Below are 26,239 nucleotides of genomic sequence, written 5' to 3'. Positions count from 1 at the left end.
GGGAGTTTGCCAGGTGGATGAACCCTTGGGCTAGGTTTGTATCCAAAAATTTCCACAATTCAGTTCTTTCTTTTCTACTCATGGAATACAGTTTGGGAATTGGGAATGCCACCATTTGCAGTCAGTTCTCGATCTCGTACTCCAGTTGAATCCACCCTAGAAAGGTGTCAAGATCATCAAAATATGGAGAGAGCCATTTTGGTGCAGTGGTTAAGCGCACAGACTCTTATCTGGGTGAACTGGGTTTCATTCCCCACTCCTCCACTTGCACTTGCTGGAATGGCCTTGAGTCAGCCATAGCTCTTATAGTAATTGTCCTTGAAAGGGCAGCTGCTGTAAGAGCTCTCTCAGTCCCACCTACCTCACAGGGTGTCTATTGGTGGGGGGAGGTAAAGGAGATTGTGACCGCTCTGAATTCAGAATATAGGGTGGGATATAAATCCAATATCTTCTTCTATCTTGCATCAGGGCCTGATCTAGTAAATTAGCATTCATTTTTTTCTGGTATTGGTCCACTTTCATCTGTTCATCCCACCCCTGAATTGTGGTAGTGTGGGACCAGAAGACTTAGTCCCTTGGTGGAGTTTGTTGTAGTGACACATGGGCTCTCATCTCGTGAAGTGTGTCTTCAAACTGCAACCGAAGGACTTGTAAGAATCCACTAGCCATGCACAATTCTGGGGTGTGTGTCTCATAGAGGGTCATGTACCAATTTGCAGTGGCTCTGGCCAGTTTTGGCCACAGATAATTCACCTTACCAACTTCAGACGGGAAGCGGTATTCTCATTCTTGCATGTAACCCTGGGCCTGAATGAGAAAGTAGCTCTGGGTGTCCGCATCCCTGTCGAACTTCACCTTCAAGCCTCTGGCTCTGGGTGGGTCTCACAGTCCTGGGGGAGCTACAGAAACTGGTGCTGGTGGAGCTGCGAGCAGCTGTGGAACAGGTCCCGCTGGTTCAGCAGGGACGGCTGGTACTCTGAGTTGGCCCCTATCTCCCAGACCAGGGTTGCCCAAGGACCTGCCATCCATCTGGGGTTGGTGCCTGGGTGGAAGCACGTTGGCAGGTGGTGCCCGAACCTGCTATCACATTGCTTATATTTATCTTCCAAAAAGAGTCATTTCAGTTTGCAGCTGTTGCACCAGTTCCTCTATCTCTGCTCACACCTAGCCCATTTTCAGGGAGTGAGCTTCTCCTCGCTTCAGTCACGGTAATCCACTGACAGCGCCTCTCTCATCCTCTGAGTCGCTGTCATCACAAGGTTGGTAACCTTGCGATTTCTTCTCCTCTCTAATTCCCAAGGGTTGAGGCTGCCACTTGTTTTGGCATCTCTGTTGGCCAGTCGTCCCATACACTGACTGGCTTTGTTCTTCTCTTTACCAGCATATGCCATGGCACATCTGGTTGGTCCTTTGGTCACCTTTCAGGTAGTCCTAGGCCTCAGGAACCTCTTCATTTTGGGTGACCGACACATTTCTTGTCCCCTTCCCATTTTCCTCTTTGTCACTCACGGTGTCACGGCTGGGGCCGGGTCAGGCAAAGTCCAGAGGCAGTCCGAGGTCTGTAGCCAGTAAGCAGGAGGGTCCGAGGCGCCAAATCCGAATCACTGTAGAAGTATCGCAGGTCTGAGGTCCAGAAGCCGAGGTCAGGGAGTCCAGAAGTCCAAAGCCAAAGTCAGGGAGTCAGGAACCAAAGTCAAGCCGGAGTGGATGCTAGAATGTCAGGGAGATGACTAGTTGCTTCCACAAAGCTTCCTCCCAAAGCCCACAGCTATATAGCCCTCTGCTGGCTGTTGCCCGTTTGGGCTAATTGCTGGCTCAGGGAGGCAGCCAGGATCCTGTTACCACTCAAGCATCCTTGCTCTTAGAAGGGCCAGAATCCTCTCAGAACTCAGGGCTCAGGGAGCGTCTTGCTTGTGAGCGTGCCGCCCTCCTCCGATCCCTGAGGTCCTGCCGGAGGCGGTCACGCACACGAGCCACCCGAGAGGGCGAGGCAGGGGGGCTGGGATCTTCTCCAGCAGGAGGCAGGGGCACTGGTGCAGGTGGCAGGGGCACAGTTTCCTCATCAGACTCAACTTCCTCTGAAGGGTCCCCAGCACCCATGACACTATCCCCCCCCCAGGGCCCCCCTCCGTCGAGGGACCTGGAAGGTCGGGGTGGTCGTTGTGGAACTGGTGCACCAAGTCCGGGGCATGAAGATTGTCCTCGGGCTCCCAAGACCGGTCTTCTGGGCCGTATCCCTCCCAGTCCACCAGGTACTGGAGGCCTCCACGATGGTACCGGGAGTCCAGGATCTGGCGCACCTCATATTCTTCCTCGTCATCCACCAACACTGGTGGTGGCGGCGGTGGGGAAGGAGTCCGAGCTGGGTCAGGGGGTGCAGCCGGAACAAGGAGGGAGCGATGAAACACGGGGTGAATGCGGAGGTGGGGTGGCAACTGGAGCCTGAAGGCGACGGGGTTTATTTGTTCAACGACGGGGTAGGGTCCAATGAACCGTGCATCCAGCTTGTGAGACCGACCAGGCCGGCGCAGGTAGCGAGTTGAGAGCCACACCTGATCCCCCGGCTGCACTGGAGGGCCTTCTTGCCTCTTTCGGTCCGCAGCCCGTTTATATGCCTCCTTGGCTTGCTGTAGCTGCTCTCGGAGCAAGTCTTGGCTGGCACGGAGTTCTTGCAGGTAGGCATCGACGGCGGGGACATTCGTGGGTGGTAGGATCGCTGGGAAGAACCGAGGGTGGTACCCGTAGGTTGCAGCAAACGGGGTCATTTGGGTGGATGAATGGACCGCGTTGTTGTATGCAAACTCCGCTAGGGGCAATAGAGTGGTCCAGTCATCCTGCTGGTAACAGGTGTAACAGCGGAGATATTGCTCTAGCGTGGCATTGGTGCGCTCTGTCTGGCCATCTGTCTGTGGGTGGTAGGCCGAGGACAGGTGCACTCGAGTACCCAGGCTGGAATGGAGGGCTTGCCAGAACCGAGAGGAGAACTGAGGGCCCCGATCGGAGATCAGATGGGCTGGGAGTCCATGCAGACGAAAGATGTGTTGCAGGTAAAGCTGGGCCGTCTCCTGAGCTGTGGGGAGTTTCGGGCACGGAACAAAGTGGGCCATCTTGGTAAATAGGTCGACGACCACCCAGATACAAGTCTGACCCTTGGAGCGGGGAAGTTCCGTGATGAAGTCCATCGAGATGGTATCCCAGGGTCCTGAAGATGTGGGCAAGGGCTGCAGCAACCCTGAGGGTTTGGCTGGGATGTCTTTGGCCCGTCGGCAGACGTCACAGGAGCTGACATAGCGGGCAACATCAGCGCGAACTCGTGGCCACCAGAATTCCCTTGTCAGCAAGTGGGTGGTCTTATGCTGTCCAAAGTGCCCGGCGGGTAACGAGTCGTGGGTCAGGCGTAGCACTTCTGCCCGCAAGGGCCCGGGCGGCACATAGAGGCGTTCGCGGTGTAGCAAGAGGCCGCCTCGAGTCGTGAACTCCCCTGTTGGGTCATCTTGGAGAGCCTGGAGGTGTTGCTGGACCCAGGGATCATTGGCCTGGCTAGCCCGAATGTCCTCCACGAGTGCTGGTGAAGTGGAGGTGGCTGCAAATACTGAGGGCGGCAGGATTGGAGCAGCGGGCGCGGTCTCAGTTGAGGCAGGGGCGTATTCCGGTTTCCGGGAGAGCGCGTCTGCTTTCCGGTTCTGGGTATGGGGGATGTAGGAGATCCGGAAGTCGAAGCGAGAGAAGAATAGGGACCACCGGATCTGGCGCTGGTTGAGACGGCGGGTGGTCTGGAGGTGTTCCAAGTTCCGGTGATCGGTGAGCACTTGAACAGGGTGGCGAGCCCCTTCGAGGTAATGTCGCCAAACCTCAAACGCCGCCTTGATCGCGAGCAACTCCCTCTCCCAGATGGTATAGTTCCTCTCTGCAGCAGTGAGCTGCCGCGAGTAATAGGCGCAGGGCTGTAGTGGCTGGGACGGCTCCTCGCGCTGGGACAGCACTGCTCCCAGGGCCACGTTGGAGGCATCAGCTTCCACCGTAAAGGGAAGCTGGGGGTCGGGGTATCTCAGGAGTGGCCCGGTGGCAAAGCGAGTCTTCAGGGTGGAGAAGGCGTTATCGGCCTCTGGGGACCAGTGGAAGGGTTCTTTGGGGCGGAGTAGTTGAGTCAGGGGTGTGGTCAGGGATGCGTAGGCCGGGATGAATTGCCGATAGTAGTTGGCAAAACCGAGGAACCGCTGCAGGTCTTTGCGATTCTGAGGAGCCTGCCAGGTCAGGACCGCTTCTACTTTTTTCGGGTCCATGAGGATCCCCTGCGGTGACACGATGTGCCCAAGGAACTCGACGGAGCGCAGGTCGAAGTCGCACTTCTCCAGCTTGGCGTAGAGACCATGGGCTCGTAGGCGCTGCAGGACCTGGCGGACGTGCTCGGCGTGCTGGGCAGGATTGCGGGAGTAAATTAGGATGTCATCCAGGTATATGATCGCGAAGCGGTCGAGCAGGTCCCGGAATATGTCATTCATGAACCTCTGGAAGACAGCGGGGGCATTGGTCAGTCCGAAGGGCATTACCAGGTGCTCGTACTGCCCGTATCGGGTCCCAAACGCGGTCTTCCATTCGTCTCCGGGCCGTATGCGCACCAAATTGTACGCTCCACGGAGGTCCAGCTTGGTGTAGATTTGGGCCCCCTTTAGGCGATCCAAGAGTTCAGGGATCAGTGGTAGAGGGTACCGGTCGCGGATGGTGATCTTGTTCAGGGCCCGGTAGTCATTGCACAGCCGGAGCTCCCCACTTTTCTTCTTCATGAAGAGCACTGGAGCAGATAGGGGAGAGGTTGAGGGTCGGATGAATCCGCGTTTCAGGTTCTTGTCCAGGAAGTCTCGCAGAGCTGCCAACTCCGGCTCCGACATTGGGTACAGACGCCCCACCGGGAGTGGTGCCCCAGGTACCAAATCAATGGCACAGTCGTAGGGCCGGTGAGGGGGAAGCTGATCAGCTCCTGTCTCTTCGAAGACATCAGCAAAGTCCACATACTTCTGAGGGAGCTGAGGACCACCACTCGGGATGCCAGCTGCTAGAGTGGTGGGAGGAGTCAGATGGGGGCATGGGTCTCGGAAGCGTAGTTCCTGCTGGGCCCAGTCCACGATGGGGTTGTGCAGCTTCAGCCAGGAAAGGCCTAGAATCAGCGGGAAGCGAGGCATGCGGGCGACATCAAACCGCAGCTGTTCTTGGTGCTGCTGGACGTGGAAGGTGATGGGACAGGTCTCCTGGGTGACGGGGCCAGAACGGAGGAGGCGCCCGTCAATAGCCTCCACCAGCGACGGAATCCCTTTTGTCTGCACAGGGATCTGGTGCTGCTTCACAAAGGCGGCATCTATAAAACAGTGGGCCGCTCCCGAGTCCAGCATGGCATACACGAACAGCCAGCGTTCGTCAGGCAGACGGAGTTTGACTGGTAGCAGGAATGGCCCTGGGGTATCAGCCCGCTGTTCGGAGGACCCAGCTAGTCGCCCCAGGCTGGGGGGTCCACTTATGCCTGGGGCTGCCCTTTTGGCGGCGGTGGCAGCGAAGGTCCAGGTATCCGATGCTTAGCAGGGCAGCCAGAGGCATAGTGGCCTGCCGTGCCGCAGTAGAGGCACAGATTCTGCGTGCGGCGTCTGGTCTTTTCCTCTGGGGTCAGGCGGGGTCGAGCAGCTCCAAGCTGCATAGGCTCATCCTTGGTGCTGGTACTAGCTGGGGACGGGCGAGGAGCCAGGTAGCACGGCGCAGGGAGCTGGCGCCCTCTGGTCTTGGCTTGGCGGCGACTTTCCAGGCGGCCATCGATGCGGAGGCAGAGGGTGATAAGTTCTTGGAGCGTGGGTGGCTGCTCCACCCTGGCCAGTTCATCCAGGACCTCCTCTGCCAACCCCTCAGTAAACTGGTCCATCTGGGCAGCCTCATTCCACGCCAAGTCCTGGGTCAGGAGCTTGAATTCAGTGGCATATTGAGCCACCGAGGAGTTGCCTTGTTTCAGTGCCCTGATCTTCCGGTTGGCTGTGGCTGCTTGGACTGGGTTTGAGAAAGCAGCAGACAGGTGGGCCTCAAACCCCTGGTAATCAGTCAGTAGGGGAGAGGACGCGACCAGTAAGGGTGTGGCCCATTTGGCCGCCTGCCCCTTTAACAGACTGATGACGAAACACACCTTGGTTTTGTCATTGAGGAAGTCCCGTGCTCTCAGTTCAAAGTACAGCCGACACTGTGCTAGGAAGGCAGGAAATTCTTCCACGGCACCCCCAAATCTGTCAGGTGGGGGAACTGGGCACTTGGCTGGAGCACTGGCCGCAGGTTGTTGCTGCAAGTGCACTACTGCCTGTGTTAGCTGCTGTACCTGGGCTTGGAGCGCAGCCAGTAGTTCTGTGGTTTCACTTGCTTCAGCATCCATCCTGTGGAGTGGGTGTTTGTCGGTGGAAGCAATCTGTCACGGCTGGGGCCGGGTCAGGCAAAGTCCAGAGGCAGTCCGAGGTCTGTAGCCAGTAAGCAGGAGGGTCCGAGGCGCCAAATCCGAATCACTGTAGAAGTATCGCAGGTCTGAGGTCCAGAAGCCGAGGTCAGGGAGTCCAGAAGTCCAAAGCCAAAGTCAGGGAGTCAGGAACCAAAGTCAAGCCAGAGTGGATGCTATAATGTCAGGGAGATGACTAGTTGCTTCCACAAAGCTTCCTCCCAAAGCCCACAGCTATATAGCCCTCTGCTGGCTGTTGCCCGTTTGGGCTAATTGCTGGCTCAGGGAGGCAGCCAGGATCCTGTTACCACTCAAGCATCCTTGCTCTTAGAAGGGCCAGAATCCTCTCAGAACTCAGGGCTCAGGGAGCGTCTTGCTTGTGAGCGTGCCGCCCTCCTCCGATCCCTGAGGTCCTGCCGGAGGCGGTCACGCACACGAGCCACCCGAGAGGGCGAGGCAGGGGGGCTGGGATCTTCTCCAGCAGGAGGCAGGGGCACTGGTGCAGGTGGCAGGGGCACAGTTTCCTCATCAGACTCAACTTCCTCTGAAGGGTCCCCAGCACCCATGACACACGGTGCTGGAGGTGCAGGAATAGGGCCACAGCAGGCAGAAATGAGTTCTAACAATCTGTCAGGTTCTGTGCAGCTCTCATCAACTCAGCCTCTTAGATTTGAATCAAATAAGGACTTTATTGAAAAAGATATATATTCACAGCAAGACCTTTCTTGTTAGAACTGACCTCAGAGGGTAGGGCCAAAAATTTATTCTCTAGGTATGGCAGTTAATGACATCAGCAACCGAAGGCACACAAAAGTAGCAGAAAAGCATTTTAATGTGTTCAACTCCCCCCCCCCCCTAGTCACTAAGTGTCTTTCTCTGAAAATGAAACTTTAAGCTGTTATTTCCAGCAGTACAGATAAACACCTGCATCTCGAGGCCAAGGAACAAAGGGAGGCCATGGCTTGCTTGTGAATCTGCCATATACTCCATTCCATTAAGATTACATGGGCTAAATAATGAGCAAAGCAAAGCATTTTCTTTGCTTTGATCATACTTCCCCAGCAATAGACACATGGGTGGAAGGAAAAGACTACATGACAGGTGGCCATCCCTTCAGCAAAAAACACAGACCACATACACACGAAAGCTTACATTCTGAATAAGACTTGGTTGGTCTTAAAGGTGCTACTGGATTCCAACTTTTTCTGTTGCTTCAGACAAACACGGCTGCCCACCTGGATCTGTATGTGGTATGGTATGATGTAAGGTTGCCCAGTTTAGTGATTGTAGCTTGCTTTTATAATTTGGGCAAAAGGTATAATATTGATTGCTCCTGAGTTTGTACCTGTGCTGTGAAGTACTTTACACTTGGAGGAAGTTATGTGGGAGAAAGGTTTAGTACAAGATCTATACCCTGTCAAGCTATAAAGGGTGTTTCTATGTTTTGTAGAAGTTCCAGCAGACCAATTTCAGCTCTATCTGAATGCGCTGCAGGTTTAAAAACAAAAGAGAGATAGTAACCCTATCTTCTTCATGGTCTCTGTGCTTCACACTCATGGGATAGAGCACCTGCACCGATCCCCGAATCGGTACCTAAAAAGCCCGGGATTTTTTTCACGCTCAGCACCAGCGGGCATGCACAGGTGTCCCAGTATGCATGCTCGCCAGCGCAAGGATCCTACCAGTTCCTTTCTGACTGCTGCGCTGAGAGGATCTCCTTTCGTGTCCCCGGTCAGTAAAGTAATCTTCGGATTATTTCTTCTCGTTGTATATAGCCCGTTCGTTGTTTTTGTAGTGTAGTTAATTAGTTAGTTGTTAGATAGTTTGTGTTGTTTAAAAAAAAAATTGTAGGACTTTGCCCTTCAGGGCCCCGTTTTTCCCCTCAGAGTTATTCCTGTGTGGGTTTTTCCTTGGCGTCTATGGAAAGGCATTGGGGTTTTTTTTAAGAGGTGCCGTTCCTGTGGAAAGAAAATTGCCCCTCCTGACGGCCATTCCCTCTGTCTCCTCTGTTTGGGCGAGTGACATTGTGTTGATTCTTGCTCGCACTGCCTGAGCTTTTCGAAACAGACACGCAAGAATTGGGTGGCGAGACTTTCAGCCGCGTTGGTGGAATTGGCACTTCGTCCTCAGAAGATGGCATCAGGCCCGTCGGTACCGATGGGAGAAGCCGCGGCCCTGACGGTCACATCGGCCGATACATCGCCGATCAGGACCAAGATGCCGGTCAAGCGCAGGGGTTCCACAAAACGACCATCTGAAGGGTCAGTGGACACCCCAGCTAAGAAGCGTTGGGATGGTTCGGGGACCCAATCATCCGTACCGAAGAAGGTGAAATCCAAGGAGAAGCGGAAGAAGAGATCGTCCCGCACTCCTTCCCCTTCTCAGGAAGCTTCGACATCGATGCCAGCTGCTCCACCTAGAAAGATCTTGGCGTCCCCGCATCGTAACCCTTCGGTGTCGGGAGGCAGCGCTTCTCAGCAGTTGCGTCTGTCGGCATTGGAGCAAGAGATCGACCTTACTCAGCTGTCCCACTCTTCCGGGTCGCGGCATCAGAGTGAGAGCGACTCTGTCTCGGAGGTACAGGTGTCAGTACCGATGGAACCATCGGCATCTCTGGATCAGGCGAGGGGTCTGAGAGAGCTGAAACCATCCACCATAGCTCGTTGCTTCCCACTGCTTCCACTGTGGGATCAGCGCCAGTGGCCTTCTCCCTACGCCTACCCATACCCGCCGTACCAATGGTACCCCCCTCGTGAGTTTGCCGACTGGGACCAGCAATCCGAGGCGTCTCACATGTCGAGGCTTTCACAGCACTCTAGGCGGCATCCATCGGTGTCCATCCTGCCTGAAAGACGTGGCATGGTGGTGGAGGAGGTCCAGGCTAGGTCGTCAGTGTCGATCTGGTCACCCGGCAGAGCGTCAACGCCGGTGCTTTCGGAACACTCCTTGAGAAGAGTGTCTTCATCTTCGGACTCCGAGGTCGGTACCGACGATCCAGACAGGGCCTTGGAACCTTCACCAGTGTCACATACTGCTGAGGATCTTCCAATTTCACCATCGGAGGATCTGAAGTCGTATGGGGACCTGGTGAAGAGGATGGCACTCTCCCTCTTCCTTACAGTGACACAACCGCAACCCGTCGTAGACGATACCGTATTCGACATCATGCAGCAGGATACATCTATGGCAGTTGCCCTGCCTGTTACGAAAGTCATCTTACAGGTGGTGAAGGAGCCCTGGGTGAAACCGGCTTCTACACCTGTGTCATCAAGAAGATTGGACCATATGTATCGCGTCGAAGAGGCTGGTGCCGAATTCCTTTTTACCTAGCCAAAGCCAAACTCGGTGGTCGTGTCCTTTTCATCAAAGGCTCGTAAGACACACTCCTCCCCACCAGACAAGGAAGGAAAGAAGCTGGATAATGTGGGAAGAAAGTTTTATTCAGCTGGAGCGTTGGGGGTTAAGGTATCTAACTATGCTGCGTGCATGGCTAGATACCAATACTCTGTATGGGAACAACTCACCCCCCCCTCCTGTCTTCCCTGAACGAGAAGAGGTCTGCTGCAAAGAAGCTGCAGAAGGAAGGCTTTGCTGTAGCCAAGCAACAACTGGCTGCAGCAAAGCACATGGTAGTTGTGTCAGCGAAGACGATCACATCGGCTGTCTGCCTCCGCTCCTGGCTTAGATCAACGGCCCTCCAACAAGACACCAGGGCTTTCGTGGAAGATCTGCCCTTTGAGGGCGAAGGCCTCTTCAGCTCGACCACGGACAATGCTCTTCAGGAAATGGATAAGAGCATAAAGACGTCCAAGAACCTGGGTGTCCCAGCATCTTCCAGAGCTGCTAAACCAAAACAGTGGCACAAACCCTGGTCCAAGAAGCCATATCAAAAGTTCTCCCCGGAACAGCAGTGGAGACCTCGCTCTGCCCAACCTGAGAGGTCCCCTTACAGGGGAAACAACAGAAACCGATACGCCTCAGCACAGACCACTGGCAAGTCCAAGGGCGCTCACCCCCAAAAGCAGGGCCTTTGACTTTCTAGTAGCACGCATCACCGTCCTCATTTCTTCTTCTATCCGCCTCTGCCCATTCCTGTAGGGCTGGGAGTCCATCTCTATGGACAGGTGGGCGCTTTCCATCATCGCAGAAGGCTACAAAATAGACTTCACTCAGATTCCAAACCAATCTGTGGTAATCACCACACCCCCTTCCCCACCTCTGCTGGCGCAGAAACAAGCCATAGAACAGGTCCCGGTGGAGGCCAGAACAGGAGGCTTCTACTCTCATTATTTCCTGGTTCCCAAACGGGATGGGGGTCTGAGACCAATCATGGACCTTGGGAGTATGAACAAGTTTATTCTGTACCAGAAGTTCAGAATGTCCACTCTGCAAACAATTCTGCCCCTCATCAACCAAGGGGACTGGATGGCAACGCTGGACCTCAAGGATGCCTACTTCCACGTCAGCATCCATCCTGCGATCAGACGTTTCCTTCGGTTCGCAGTAGGTCCTGAACACTTCCAGTTCAAAGCCCTTTCGTTCGGTCTGTCCACTGCACCTTGGGTGTTCACAAAGATGATGAGTGTTGTGGCTGCTCACCTCCGGCTTCAAGGGATAGTCATCTTTCCATACATCGACGATTGGCTCCTTGTGGCAGAGTCGAAAGAGAGTTTGTCAGACCATATTGCCGCTACTCTTCATCTTCTTCACACCTTAGGTCTGCAGGTGAATTTGGAGAAGTCACATCTTACTCCATCACGGACAGTTCAGTTCATAGGGGCTTTGCTGGATATGAACCTTTACCACACCTTTCTGCCTCAGCAGAGAGCAATGGACATTATCAATCTTGTCAAGCTTTTACAGAGTCGAAAGTGGGGCACGGCGCAGCAGCTGCAGCGGATGCTGGGGCTGATGGCAGCGACTACAACCGTGCTGCTCTTTGCAAAGTTGAGGATGAGAGGCCTACAACTATGGTTTCTTCGACAGTTTTGACCATTAAAAGACTCACCTTGGAAGAGGTTTGTAATTCCACCTGTGACACTCCGAACACTGCAGTGGTGGAAATCAAAGGACAACATTTGTCAGGGAGCTCCCTTCCACCTACCTGCAACAACAGTGACGATCACAACAGATGGGGCTGGGGGGCTCACGTGGACTCTCTGTGTGGGGGGAGCCCTTGGCCTTCTCAATTGACTCACTGTCATATAAACTACCTGGAACTGCTGGCGGTTCACTTTGCTCTTCGGTCCTTCTGCCCCATGGTGGCAGGGAAGGTTGTTGCTCTGCTAACAGACAATACTACTGCCCTGTGTTACATCAACAGGCAGGGAGGACAGTTTCTCGACAGCTCTGTGCGCTGGCACTGGAACTGTGGTCGGAGTGCCTAGAGCACAACATCTTTGTGAAGGCTGTGCACCTCCCAGGGGTGCTCAATCTGCAAGCAGACTCGCTGAGCAGGGGTGCAGCTTCCCTGCACAAGTGGGAGATACAGTGGCGCTACCTTCAACCCATGTTTCAGCTCTGGGGGTACCCTCAGGTGGATGTGTTTGCCACAGCCAGAAACCAGAAGTGCCCTCTGTTTTGTTCCAGAGGGGGCACGGATCCAGAGTCATTGGGAGACGGTCTGTTGTTCCCGTGGGAAGGTCGGTTCCTATATCTGTTCCCACCTCTGCCACTGCTGACAAGAGTTGTCAACAAGATCGCAAGAGAGAGACCATGCTGCATCCTGGTGACTCCGTGGTGGCCTCGGCAGAACTGGTTCCCGATCTTGCTCCAGTTGGCAAGGGGGGTCTTCTACCAGTTTCCGGCGCAACCGGATCTTCTGTCAGTTCAGGATGGTCATGTATTCCATCACAACGCGCCTCACCTGAAGCTGACAGCGTGGTTCATTGACCCTATGAGTTCTCCAGCAGAGTCCAACACGTTTTCCTGAACAGCAGGAAGCTGTCTACCCGCGCTTCCTATGATAGAAAGTAGCAGAAGTTTCTTCAGTTTTTAGTTGATCCTACAGTTTCACCCCAAAGGGTGGGACTATCGGTAATTTTTGAATTTTTGTTATCTCTGGTGGATGCTGGCCTTGTTTTTTCTTTCATTAAAGTTTATTTGGCAGCAATATCTGTGTTCCATGAGCCAGTTGAGGGGCATTCAGTTTTTGCACACACTCATTCTAAGAGATTTTTGAAGGGTTTGCTTAGGCTTCATCCTCCATCGAGATCACCCCCACAGTTGCGGGATTTGACCTTAGTGTTGGACAGGCTGACTCGGCGTCCTTTTGAGCCAATGGCCACATGCTCGTTACAGCTTCTATCTTGGAAGACTTCTTTTTTGGTAGCCATCACATCAGCACACCATGCAGGGGAGCTCACAGCTATGCGTTGTGACTACCCATATCTAGTTTTTCAGGAGTCTGGAGTGTCTTTAGCTCCTGATATTTCTTTTCTCCCCAAGGTGGTTTCTCAGTTTCACCTTAATTTAGAAGTTTGGTTGCCCACGTTTTATCCTACACCTTCCTCGGATGAGGAACGTGGGTGGCATGCTCTAGATGTTAAGCATGCCTTATTGTTTTATTTGAGTCACTCCAAAAGTTTTCGTAAGAACCAGCATCTTTTTGTTTCTTATGCTGCTCCTAAATTGGGTTCCAGAATCTCGTCTCAGCAGCTTTCAGAGTGACTCACTGAGACTGTTAAACTGTGTTATTTGTTGGCAAAGAAGCCGTTGCCTGGGCCCATTCGTGGACACTCTACAAGAGCGATGGCGACGTCGGTGGCATTCCTGAAAGGCGTTTCCCTGACGAACGTGTGCAAGGTGGCCACCTGGTCCTCTCCGCATGCTTTCATGAAGTACTATGCGCTGGATGTGCATGCTCAGCAGAGGACTCGTCTGGGAGCTGCGGTGCTGCAAGCTGTCTCTTCTGGTTGACCGTCTTCCCACTTCTAGGTATGTCTTGCTTGCTAATTTCCCATGAGTGTCAAGCACAGAAACCACGAAGAAGATAGGTTGCTTACCTGTAACTGTAGATCTTCAAGTGGTCATCTGTGCATTCACACTACCCGCCCTCCTTCCCCACTGCTGACGGTCTCCCTCCAGTAGGGGCTTCCAGCGGTCAGGAAGGAACTGGCGGGATCCTCGCGCTGGCGCCGGTGAGCATGCGTACTGGGACGCCTGCACATGCCCGCTGGTGCCGAGTGCGAAAAAATCCCGGGCTTTTTAGGTACCGATTCGGGGATCGGCGCAGGCGCTCTATCCCATGAGTGTGAATGCACAGATGACCACTCAAAGATCTACAGTTACAGGTAAGCAACCTGTCTATTCATAGTGTAGATTCCATAGGATGAGCTTTGTTCAAAGGAAGCTCCAGCTCTGGTAAACTTTGAAGGTGTTGTTTTTTAATCTTATTTTTATGTTGCAGAGGAATGCTGTGCAAAGGCAAGAAAAAAATTTTTGCAACATATTCCAACATAGAGTGCTCATGTGATTAAATTATTTTCCTTTTCCAGAAAGCAGAACAATTGTGTGACACTTAAAGATTCACTCATGGTCCAAAGAATTGTAAGTTAGGTTACTTGCTCTTTCATTCCCAGCTTGCAACAGTGAAGGTGAGATCAGTTCTGTATAAATGTTGAATAACAGTTTGGTGACATCTTAAAATAAATAGCACGCAAGGTTCATTGAAAGGAATGTAAATTTGTTTAAGAAAGAAACACTGTCAAAGGAAGGAAGGATTATCTAATCAATTTAATAAATATAATACATTTGTATGTGTCAAAGTTATTGAAAAAATATCACTGTTCCATCCTGTCAAGACATATATCAGTAACAGATAAACACACTCCATATACATGACATAGTCTCCATAATGAACGCGCTAGCAAGAAACTCTGACCCAGCAATTCAATGAAACCCAATGGATACTTAATAACTATATATAGTCAGTTTCAGATGGAATCTTTTTTCAAGGGTATATTTTTTAATAGAAGGTCAATAAACTCACAGCTGTGCTCGCTCATTCAAAACTGCTCATTTTCAGTTCCTGGAGCATATGGAGTCCCTTATTTTAAAATGGCTGTATGTAGCTCAGTTTTTCACCTTGAAGTCAATAATTACATATCAGTGTATTTATAACATGGAATGCTCTGAAAGTGCCTGTTTTTGTCCAGGCAAGTTTATTGACCTTATATACATAACTAGACCCTTGAAAAAGAAATCCACCTGAAAAGGACTATATATAGTTATTGATTATCCATTGGGTTCCATTGTATTGCTGGGTCATATATGTCTTGACTGGATGGAAGTGTAATTTTTATTCAATAATTCTGACATATACAAATTTATTATATTTATTAAATTAATTAGATAGTTCACATATGTTTGGAATTTTTGTTGGTGTTGTAGATTGGGGTAGTTTTGTTGGGGGTAGTTGCATAAGTGTTGTACATTGGGGTAGTTACATAAGTTAAAGTGGCAGTCTTATCTTCCAATTCCCATATTGGAATTCCCATATATTCCCAATTCCCATATATTCCCATTTGAAGTGTGAGTGAATGTGTAACTACTAATAGGTAATCTGAAGAGGCTTATTGTTGTTGTTGTTGTCCTGTGATCTGTTAAACTGGAGGCTAACTATGGTTTATTCTTTTCAGAGTTGGATGAGGTTTGCAACCAGGGGGGTTGTTTGTAGTGTGTATTCTGATCCTACTGTTGCCTGTGATAAAAGGGAGTTTCAGAGTTTTGTTTTGATAATGAAATTGTTTCTAAGCACAGAGTCTATGGATCTTCCAGAGAAACTGAGTCATTATAAGCTTCCTGTTAAGTGTCACTTAAAAGCCCATTACCCACAGATAATTATAGTTGGAAGGTGGGATTTTCTGAGATTTATGTTATCCCCATCATTATCACCATCTATGAACACTCTTAAGTTTATTGGTTGCCATTTTAGATTTGGTTCTGATCAGTGTTATGTGAATTCTGCTGCTTTTTATTTCACAGTTATGGCAGTAATCATTTGTTTTTTGTTATCCAGAAAACCTTTTGAGATTGTGAAGGGAGGTAGGACTTCCGGCCTGAGCTGAAAGACAGAGCTGCAGCCCTCTAAATAAGGGGAATTTCCCCCCCCCCCTTTGTTCAGGGTAGAAAAGACCCTTTGGGGGGTCTCTGCCCACTAATCTTAGTCAGAGATTAGACCATGATGATGTCGAAATACCTTTAGTCGTAGATTTCGGCTGAAATTAGGTAGCTGAAGCTGCCTTCTGGAAGCCTTGAGATCTGACGCTTGAGAGGGAACGTCTGCTATCATCTACAAAGGATTAAAAGCCATTAAATTGGCTTAAGCCTGTTGGAACTCAGGCACTTTAAGGACTGATTTATAATTGCAACAAAACAGAAAAGCCAAAGTGCAAGAACGTAACTGATAAGGTACCTTGATTTATATTTCTGCTCCGGAACTTTTTTAAGCTAATCTAAACAGCACTGGGAATTGAAAATAGACTTAACTGAAGAGGAATAGAAGGAAGATAAGAGCCTTCCAAATTTGAACTTAGTTGAATTAAATGCTTTAATAGATTTTGAAAAAGAAGGAAGTTGTTTTGAATACCCGTGGCTGATGATGCAGGCTTCTTTGTTTGTCGCTCCACATTCCCACATGCAAGTTTCAAAGGCTGCGATACTTGATGGATGAGAACTGAGCAACTTAAACCAGGAAGTAAAAGCTACTGGTCAATGAAGTAAAGCCTCTAAGGATTATAAAGGTTGTGACATCTGAACCAGGAAGGAATTAAGACCAAGAAGGACCTCTCTAGGAACTTTGTTTAACCATAGAGAAATAACGATCGCCATTTTAAAAGGAGGGAAACCTGCCAAATTTGTTAAAAATCAATATCTCAGCCCAGGAAGCTAGGAGAAAAACGAAATTAGTCTTGTTTCAAACAGCATGTTCTAAGTTATTGGACTTGGTGTTGAACTTTGATTTGGAGACTTTTTAAGTTTTTGTGAGTTTTCTATGTCAGGAGAGAAAGTAACCCTTGCAAGGGCTCATTCTTTTGACAAAATGCAAAGCCAATTTGATGCCTTGGAAGCCAGGATTATGAAAGGGGTGGACAAAATGTTAATGGCCTTTAAAAAAGAAATGAAAAAAGATATTGGAGATCTTAGAAAGGACATTGAGGACTTTAAAGATGAACTGGGAATGGTCAAAAACAGAGTCAAAGAAGTTGAAGAGAAAGTGGATACACAGATCGGTAATTAAGGATCCGCCAATGCGGGTTGAAGATCTATACCGCTGAATAACTGTACTTATTGGATTGGTTTTAATGTTATTAAGTTTAATGTTTTAATGTTTTATATTGTTAAATCTAAAGGCTTTTATCTACTATTGTATGTTTTTATAAAATGTTGTTAGCCGCCCTGAGCCTGCCGAGGTGGGGAGGGTGGGATATAAATAAAATGTTATTATTATTATTATTATTATTATTCTACTCTGCTAAAACTCCAAGAGAGGGTCACAATCCATGATTGCAGATTGATGGAAACACAAGTGCGTCTGAGAGGACTACCCGAAAGAGAGGAAACGGACCTAATGGATTACATGGTGAAAACCATTGCTGAATACTTAGAAGAAGATCCTGAAAAATTCAGAAGTATGCTGGACAGTGTCTACAGAGTTAACTCAGCATATGCAAAAGACAAAGACCTACCAAGAGACATTGTTATAAAACTAAGGTCTAAGGACATAGCAGGAAAAATCCTAAACAAAGGCTTTCAAAAAGCTTGGACAATAGAAGGAAGCAAAGTTAAAATAATGAAAGAGCTACCAAGACAAGTGATCAATGGCATGAAGAAATATAAGAGGCTAACAGAGAAGCTGCGGGCAGAGGGCACAAGATACAAATGGATACTACCTGAAGGTCTTGGCTTTGAACAACATGGAAGAAGGATTACAATAAAGAATGAACAAGAGATGTATAGCTTTTTTGAGAAGAATAAAGATTCTGCACCATAATGGAGTACAAGTTATTATCTTGGAATATAAATGGACTAAATTCACCACAAAAAAGAAAAACATTTCATTGGATTAAAGAACAAAAATGTAATATAATTTGTTTACAGGAAGTTCATATACAACAAAAAGACTGTAAATTTTTGCGGAACAGAAATTTGGGACTGGGATTTTTTTCATTTGCAGAACAAAAGAAAAGAGGGGTAGTTTTTTATATTAAAGAACAATTAGAACCAAAATTGATATTCAAGGATAAAGAAGGAAGATATATTGCAGTAGAAGTGACGTTGGAGACAAAAAAAACCCGTTGTTACTAGGATTATATGCGCCTAATGGAGCAAAAGACAGGTTTTTTAAAGACATTAATCGGCAGTTGGACGAAATGTCATATGACCAGATCTTGATGATGGGCGATTTTAATGGGACAATACAAAATAATATTGATAGATCAAGCCAAAAAAAGAAATACAAAGAAGGAAAATTACCAAATTCTTTCTTTGAGTTGGTTAAACAAAAAAATTTGGAAGATATTTGGAGAAAATTTAATCCTGAAGTAAGAGACTATACCTTCTTTTCAGCAAGACACAATTGTTTTTTCAGAATAGATATGTTATGGGGCTCCAAAAGCTTGGGCCTCATGACTAAAAAAGTAGAGATTCTACCAAAGTTTTGTGTAGATCATAATCCAATATGCTGGACTACAAAACTGCAAAGAAAACAAGAAGATGGAGAATAAATGAGGACCTGCTACAAGATAAAGACATTGCGGCATTTTTAGAAAAGGAAACTGCAGCATTCTTCCAAATAAATGAAACTGATGATGTGGAATTTCAAATAGTTTGGGACACTTATAAAGCAGTAATGAGAGGATTATTAATCACATTGAATAATAAAGATAAGAAGGCTAAAGAAGAACGGTTGCTAGTTTTACAAAATGAAATAAACAAAAAAGAAGGGGAATTAAAAAAAGACCAGGAAAGAAGAAGTTAATAAAAGAAATTACTATATTACAATCCCAAGTGAGACATTTGCTGAATAAAGAATTAGAATGGAATTTAAAAAGTTTGCAACAGAAATCATTTGAAGGTGCGAATAAGCCTGGGAAGTATTTAGCCTGGCAATTGAAGAAAAAGAAAGAAAATAAAACCATCAATAAAATTATGGCGAATGGAAAAGAAATAGTAGATCAGGATGGAATCAAAAGAGAATTTTTAAATATTATGCAAATTTATTCAAAGGCGTGAAAATTAGAAAAGAAAAAATGGAAGAGTATCTACGAAATATTCAAATAGCACCCCTGACTGAATATATGAAAAAGATTTTAAATGATCCAATAGAAAAAATTTAAATCAAAGCAGCAATAAAAGCAATGAAAGAAGGTAAGGCTCTTGGGCCAGGTGGGTTTACATCTAAATTTTATAAAATCCTTAAAGATGAGATAATACCCAAACTGCAGAAATTGTTGAATACGATAAGAGAAAAAGGGAAAATTCCAAATACTTGGAAAGAAGCTGTAATTTCATTGATTCCTAAAGAAGATAAAGACGTCACAAATGTAAAGAATTATAGACCAATTTCACTACTAAATAATGATTATAAGATCTATACAAGAATTTTGGCAGAATGACTGAAGCAATATCTGATAAATTTTATAAAAAAAGATCAAGCTGGATTTCTTCCTAAAAGGCAAATAAGAGACAATGTAAGAGCTGTTATTCATGTTGTGGAATATTATGAGAAGCATCCTGAAAAAGAAGCAGCCTTATTTTTTGTAGATGCAGAAAAAGCCTTTGACAATTTGAACTGGGACTTTATGTTTGCAGTAATGGAAAAAATTAACTTAGGGGAACATTTTGTAAGAATGACGAAAGGAATATACACGGAACAACAAGCAAAATTGTGTGGAAATGCAGATCTCACAAAAGAATTGAAGGTAAGCAAAGGTACAAGACAAGGATGTCCGCTATCACCATTGTTGTTTATAATGACTCTTGAAATTTTATTACAACAAATACAAAATGACAAAGAAATAGAAGGATTAAAAATCAGAGGATTCTCTTATAAATATAAAGCATTTGCAGATGATATTGTGTTCATAATAGAGACTCCAATCCAAGTGACACCGTTGCTATTAGCCAAGATAAAAGAATATGGAGAGATAGCAGGACTATACATAAACAAAGAGAAGTCGAAATTTTTATGTAAAAATATGCAACCAAATAGACAGAAAGAATTGCAGACTTTGACGGGATGTGAAGTTACTTCTAAAGTTAAATATCTTGGCTTAGAAATAATTATGAAGAATATTGATTTGTTTTAAAATAATTATGAAAAGTTATGGTGCAAGATGGACAAAGACTTGATGAAATGGAATAGACTTAACTTGTCTTTGCTGGGCAGGATTGCTGCAATTAAGATGAATATCTTGCCAAGAATAATGTATTTGTTCCAAACTATCCGGATTGTGAAAGATAGCAAACAATTCAATAAATGGCAAAGGAAGATTTCTGATTTTGTATGGGCCGGAAAGAAACCAAGGATTAAGATGAAGATTTTAACAGATGCCAAAGAAAGAGGTGGTTTTCAGCTTCCGGACTTAAGATTGTATCATGATGCAGTTTGCTTGACATGGATTAAAGATTGGATAATGCTGTTAGATAAAAAACTTTTATGGTTAGAAGCTCATGGGAATAAATTCGGCTGGCACACGTATTTGTACTATGGGAAAAATAAGATGGATGGTTTTTTTTCTCACCACTATATTAGAAATAGTTTGCTAAATACTTGGATAAAATATAAGAAATATGGTGATGAGAGGAAGCCGCTCTGGATAGTGCCAGCAGAAGTAATAAAATAACAGCTGAATCTGATGAAGAAAGAGCGATGTCATACAATCAGCTGCTAAAGATTCAAGGTGATAAAGTTGAATTAAAGTCTGCAGAAGAGCTAAATAACAAATATGACTGGTTTCAAATGCAACAAATAAAAAGTTTGATGGAAAACGATATTAAGTCGGATGGAATTAGACGTGAGCAAACAGAACTGGAAAGGGTTTTGCTTGGAGACAATGAAAAATTAATATCGAAAGTATATAAATTATTATTGAAATGGTCTACTGAAGAAGAAGTAGTAAAATCTCAAATGGTCAAATGGGCAATCAATGTAAACAGAGAAATTCAAATGGATACTTGGGAGTACCTTTGGAAGAACTCGATGAAGATATCAACATGTCAAAATATTAAGTAGAACTGTTTTAAGATGATGTATAGGTGGTATATGACTCTGAAAAAATTGGCAAAGATGAGTAAAAAAGATGTCGGATAGATGTTGGAAATGTAAAAACCATGAGGGTTCTTTTTTTCATATGTGGTGGACATGTAAAAAAGCGAAAAAGTTTTGGCAGATGTATCAACAAGAAATTTCTAAAATTTTGGGTTGTGATTTCAAGAAAGTGGCAGAGACATTTCTGCTAGGATTACAAATAGAAAAATTTCCTAAAGAAGATAGGACTTTAATTTGGTATTTGCTCTCAGCTGCTAAGACACAGTATGCGCAGTTGTGGAAGCAAGAAAAAATACCAGAGAAATGGGATTGGATTGTGAAAGTTTTATCGTGGAGTGAGATGGATAAGGTAACAAGAACTTTAAGAGATTTTGATTTAGACGTGTTTAAAAATGAGTGGAAGAAATTGAAAGGATATATAGAGCAAGAGTGGAACGTAAAAAGACATTGGACAATTTTTTAGTATGAATGGGAAGAGAAAGACATTGAACTCCAATTGGCTAGGGGTACCTTTATAATTGAATTTAAATATATAACTTCGGGGGAAGTCTAGTAATGGAGGGAGGGGGGATTGAAAATATCATATGGGTTAGAGATAGAAAGGATATAATTAAATATTGTAACCATATGTTATTAATAAATTGTTTAAAACCGAGATTGTGAAGGGAGGTCAAAGGTGATTGTCATTCAGGCAAACTAAGACAAACCACCAGAACAATGAAAGACCTTCCGATATGTTGGAGCCCAACTTGGAAATGAAAAATGTTTTGGAAGGATCAAAGTTATTTTTACTGGTGTGACTATGAGAAAGAGATATTCACTGTTTTAGACCTCAATGTGGAGGTACAATAATGAAACAAGCATTGACAGCAGTCACTATAAGACAGAGATCACAAGCTTCGACAGGAGGATTGTATAGTTTTATTTGTGTGTCTGTTGAACAAAATTCAAGTTTAGTGGCACTTTTGAGACTAACAATGTTTTATTCAAGGTGTAAGCTTTTGTGTGTATGCACACTTCTTCAGATACCTTGAAATGCCAGTCTATACATATAGGCAGGCCTTTTTTTGTAGAAAAAGCCCAGCAAGGACTCATTTGCATATTAGATCACATCCCTGACACCAAGCCAGCCAGAACTGCGTTCTTGTGCATTCCCGCTCAAAAAAAGCCCTGCATATAAGTAGATGGTGAGCAGCAAATTAGCAAACAGTATAATGGCAATGTTTAATAAATGCAAAGACGAAACAGGTATAACAAGCTAAGTTTATATGGTCACCATTTGTTTGGATTTAATTCAGGGTGGGGGGGCATAGTGAAGCAAATAAATACATTACAGTTAGGGATGTGTAAATGTACCCTTCATTGTGGAATACTAAGAGTAATTAACTGAGACCCTGTTGTGATGCTCCATCTGTCTCCTCTGAAGCATGGATGTAACTAACAACATCCTTTTCTTTAAGGTGGAGTGATTGGTTGTGCATTGTTAACTCACCAGACCAGAAAAAGAGTGGCCTGAGACCAGCATACCTAAGGGACCATCTCTTCCCATATATTCCCCAGAAAGCCTTTCACTCTGTTGATCAACATCTGCTGGTTATCCCTGACCCAGAGGATGTCCACTTAGCTTCAGTTGCACCAGGGCCTTTTCTGCCCTGGTCCCTACCAAGTGAAACATGCTCCCACTAGAGGTCAAGGCCCTATGGAACTTATTGCAGTTCTTCAGGGCATATAAAACAGACTTGTTCCACCAGGCCTTTGGTTGAGGCAGTGGACACTCAGTTTTTTGGCCTACTTGCAGAAAAACCCATCCACCTGCCCATGGAGTACTGATATAAGTCTCATTGTGACCATCTGCTCCAGCTTATGGGGTTATGTTATAATGTTATCTATGTTTCACCATCTTTAAGTAGTTGAAATTGTTTTAATTGTTTTAAAGATTTTACTATGTTAATTGGTTTTTAATATTTATTCATCTCTGTTTTTACCTGCCCTGAACCTGCTTGTGGGAAGTGCAGGATAGCAATCCAACAAATAAAATAAAATACATTCCAGTCTACCATTCCAAATTACATTACATTCTATTATTCACTGCATTATGTTACAATTATTATTGCAATCTACAATTCCAAATAAGAAATACAATAAAACAAAGAGGAGGATGGCCCTTCTTGGTGAGAATACAGATGTAAGGACTCAATAAGATTAGCATATATAGTGTGTGTGTATATATTGTCTGTTTGCTAGTGGAGGGAAGGTATCATGAGGCAAACAAACATACCCCATACTCATCACTCATTAATGTATATAAAATGGAATTGTTTGGAAAAATATTCTTCAATTCTAACACCCAATTTCTAAACAATTACTGACACATATCAATTTTTTCTTTGAGAATATATATTTGCCTTGACCCTAGTGATAAGCAACCATCAGCTAAGGTTCTTCAATGAGTGGATAGAAAATTGTCTAAAAGAGGAAATTAATATGGTTGGACATGTGGCTGGCAGTATGGCACTACTGTATTTTCAGGGTATTTTTCTAAGACATGCATGGTTCCATTTCACAGGGCTGCTGGCTGAGAAAAGTTCAATGTCTTCTGTTTGAAGGAATAGAACTATTCAGCTCTCAGACAGATTATTTCTTAAAAAAAATAAATCAAGTTCAGATTACAGGTACTTCTACATCTCAGTCTTCCCAGAGATCCAAAGTGTTTTCATCCATAGGTAGGATAGAACAGTCAGCAACAGCCTATGTATTTCAGACTACTGCATATGGAGTCTATGACATATCTATGCATGCTAGCAATGACTCCGGAAACCAAAAATGAATTCAAGATCTGCTAATAGTGTGTGAGATGTCTTCAGTGACATTATCTCCCTTCAGGAAATGGTAACCAAAGATTACTACAAAATAAACTCTACTCTCTACAGGCTGTGCAGTGAACATTAAGAATATTTACCAGTTTAGGAGATCAGGGAGCTTCTCCAAGAATAAATAATAGCATTGGTACATTTAGATATAATCAGAATAGGTTCTATTAAAGATACTTTAGGACAGACAAAAAGAGTGGAGGGAAGAGACACTCCTGTTGGACAAACTATGCTGTGAGTTCAGGCAGCTTTCTAATAGGATACCTCTTGGTCTAACCACAGATACATCCCTATGATGTTGGTGTGCATATGTTGTATGGAAACAGGAGGAAGGATTGAAGGATTGGACATCAACTAATTGAACCATCAAGAGTGCTTATTTCTGTAGCCCCTGTCCTGAAGGGGAAGATGGTTCAGTTGGCTACAGACAGCATGATGACAAAATACTACATAATCAAGGTGAATCAATTTCTCTCATGTTTTTAGGAAGGCTAAACAAATTTCAAAATCAGACTTCCAGTGCCACTCACATGACATGCAATACCAGTTTGTGCTAGATACTCTCAACTGGTCAGATTCAGTAAGCAAGCATTGGGCTCTAAAGAAAAAATCATCTAGCTACAGTATTTCAATAATGGAAACACTGAGGCAGATCTCTGTGCCACAAGACCTAACATGAAGTATCCCATATTTTTCACATATTCAGTTACCAGGTCATTGGGAGACATTTTTCAGAGTTCAAGAAGGGTGGGGTTTTCTTTTCTTTTTAATTCTACCTAATGACTTACTGAATCTGATATGAGAGCAGCAGCAAAGGAACAGAAAAACTAGCTATTGCCCTGACATTGTCACAATTAACACTTTTAAAAAATTGACTCATTTTTGGGGGACCAGAATTTTTCTGTGAAGACAGCAAACAGTGAAATTCTAAACTGGGTCCAAACTAAGTTGGCAAAATAAATAATTTAAATAGGTAAATGGCATGTGTAGAAATATTGAGCTGATTAATGTAAATAAATTGGGCTATGGTTAGTGTCTAAAGGGCTTTTTTTTAAGTTTTTTTCTTGAGAACCTACCCTTCATTGTTTTGACTAAGGAGAAATCTGGCTCCAGTCTTGTATGATTTTTATTTTTAAAACTAGAATCTCTGTAATCCACCAGTTTGTGTTCAGCCTATAAAGCAAGAATACACAATCAATCCAGAGTATCTGAAAGACAAATTTACTTATTTAAATCTTCCTGCCTGTTTTCTGAGATTGTCTTTGTAGGCCATGTTCCAGGCTTTTGTTGGGAGATCATTTGAAATCATTTTTCCTGCCATTGTCATCTACTGCTGAATTCTGCTACTGCTTTCACTTTTGTTTCATATATGTATATGATTTGGTTTTATTGTTGCATTACATTTTAAAAATCTGGTGTTAGCTACCTGAAAAGTTAAATAGATAGGTTTTTGGTAAATATATAATCAGGAGTTCTTAACCATAACAAAGTCATAACTGATCTTTGTTAGTGTTGAGCTTGCACTCATGTTTAAAAACATTAGAAAAGGAGGTGTGTTTTGCTTGATCAGGCCTGCCTGAAAGCCCACCTACTCCAGCTTTTCTTTGCAAGAACCTCAGGCATTAAGGGGAACATCAATGGACAGGTATACGTTTTGAATGTCCCTGCTCCAGTACTTCAGATGTACTTAAGCCTATGTGCAACACCCCCCCCCCCCCCCCAAATTCTGACAAGAGAGAAAGAAGGACAATTTACAGTATTCTTCCAGTACTCCCGCCTCCAAGAAATAGAAAACTCAGACAGATGTGCTGTGATGCTGGGTAGAAGCCAAAGACTCTTCTGTAGGAGTAAACTGACAGGTGAATTTTACTTCATAATTATGGTCACAATCTGATAATGTTTCCACACACACATTAGGAGGGAGCCACAGTTGCATATATAGCATCTCAGGTACAGCCCCCTGCATCTTCAGTTCTTAAAAGATCCTAACCTAGTAGGAATGAGAAGAAACTCTACATGAAACCTTGGAGATCTATTTCTCAACTAGACAATATATAATGGCAACATATTACAGGGCGGCAAGGGGGATGGAGCTCATTCAAAAGTTCTTGTTTTTATTCTAAACATCATTTTAAGATGCAGAAAAAGTATGTTGAAAAGACAGAATGTGATCTTAGGATATATAAGGACACATTATTCTAAGTGCAAATGGGGTAGAAGACCTAAACAAAAAAGGCATTGTGAACTAAGGAGTACAAAGTTGAACTTGTTATGGGAAAAGCTTAGTATCTTTCCTATTAGGAGATGAAAAAGGAACAAAATTAATTTTAATAATATTTTCAAATTGAACACAATGTACTATATTCTATAGTCAAATGAAGTTGTTAATATTTAACTAGTATATATAAACACTTTTTGCAACAGTTCCTTTGTCTAAAATTTCTATTCGAATTGTTTTCAAACTACAGAATATAGTTTTGTCTACAAGGACAAAACTGCATAAAGTGAAAGCTCTAGTATGGGACTATGATGTGGATATGTTAAAGCTGAATAGAAAAATTAAGCTGCAGTATTAATATATTCAAAAAGTCTATAAAGTGTACATAAGATCATCATGCTAATTCACATCTCTAGACACCT

General features: G+C 45.0%; 1 protein-coding gene across 16 annotated transcripts in view; it reads left to right on the top strand.

Annotated features, from left to right (window-relative positions):
• LOC132590604 (gephyrin) overlaps positions 1-26,239 on the top strand; it is a 686,862-nt gene that overhangs the window by 434,081 nt on the left and 226,542 nt on the right. The window contains exon 1 of one of the 16 annotated variants that reach the window (XM_060263575.1): positions 23,905-24,058. The exons of the other annotated variants lie outside the window; for them this stretch is intronic. Within the exon in view, the coding sequence (XP_060119558.1) occupies positions 24,008-24,058 (51 nt within the window). The 5' untranslated portion in view covers positions 23,905-24,007. Of the gene's footprint in view, positions 1-23,904; positions 24,059-26,239 lie in introns of those variants that run through there. 16 annotated transcript variants of the gene reach the window in all.

This window comes from Heteronotia binoei, unplaced genomic scaffold, assembly GCF_032191835.1.
Source record: "Heteronotia binoei isolate CCM8104 ecotype False Entrance Well unplaced genomic scaffold, APGP_CSIRO_Hbin_v1 ptg000334l, whole genome shotgun sequence".
Taxonomy (NCBI): domain Eukaryota; kingdom Metazoa; phylum Chordata; class Lepidosauria; order Squamata; family Gekkonidae; genus Heteronotia; species Heteronotia binoei.
This window is presented reverse-complemented; position numbering and strand designations above follow the sequence as displayed.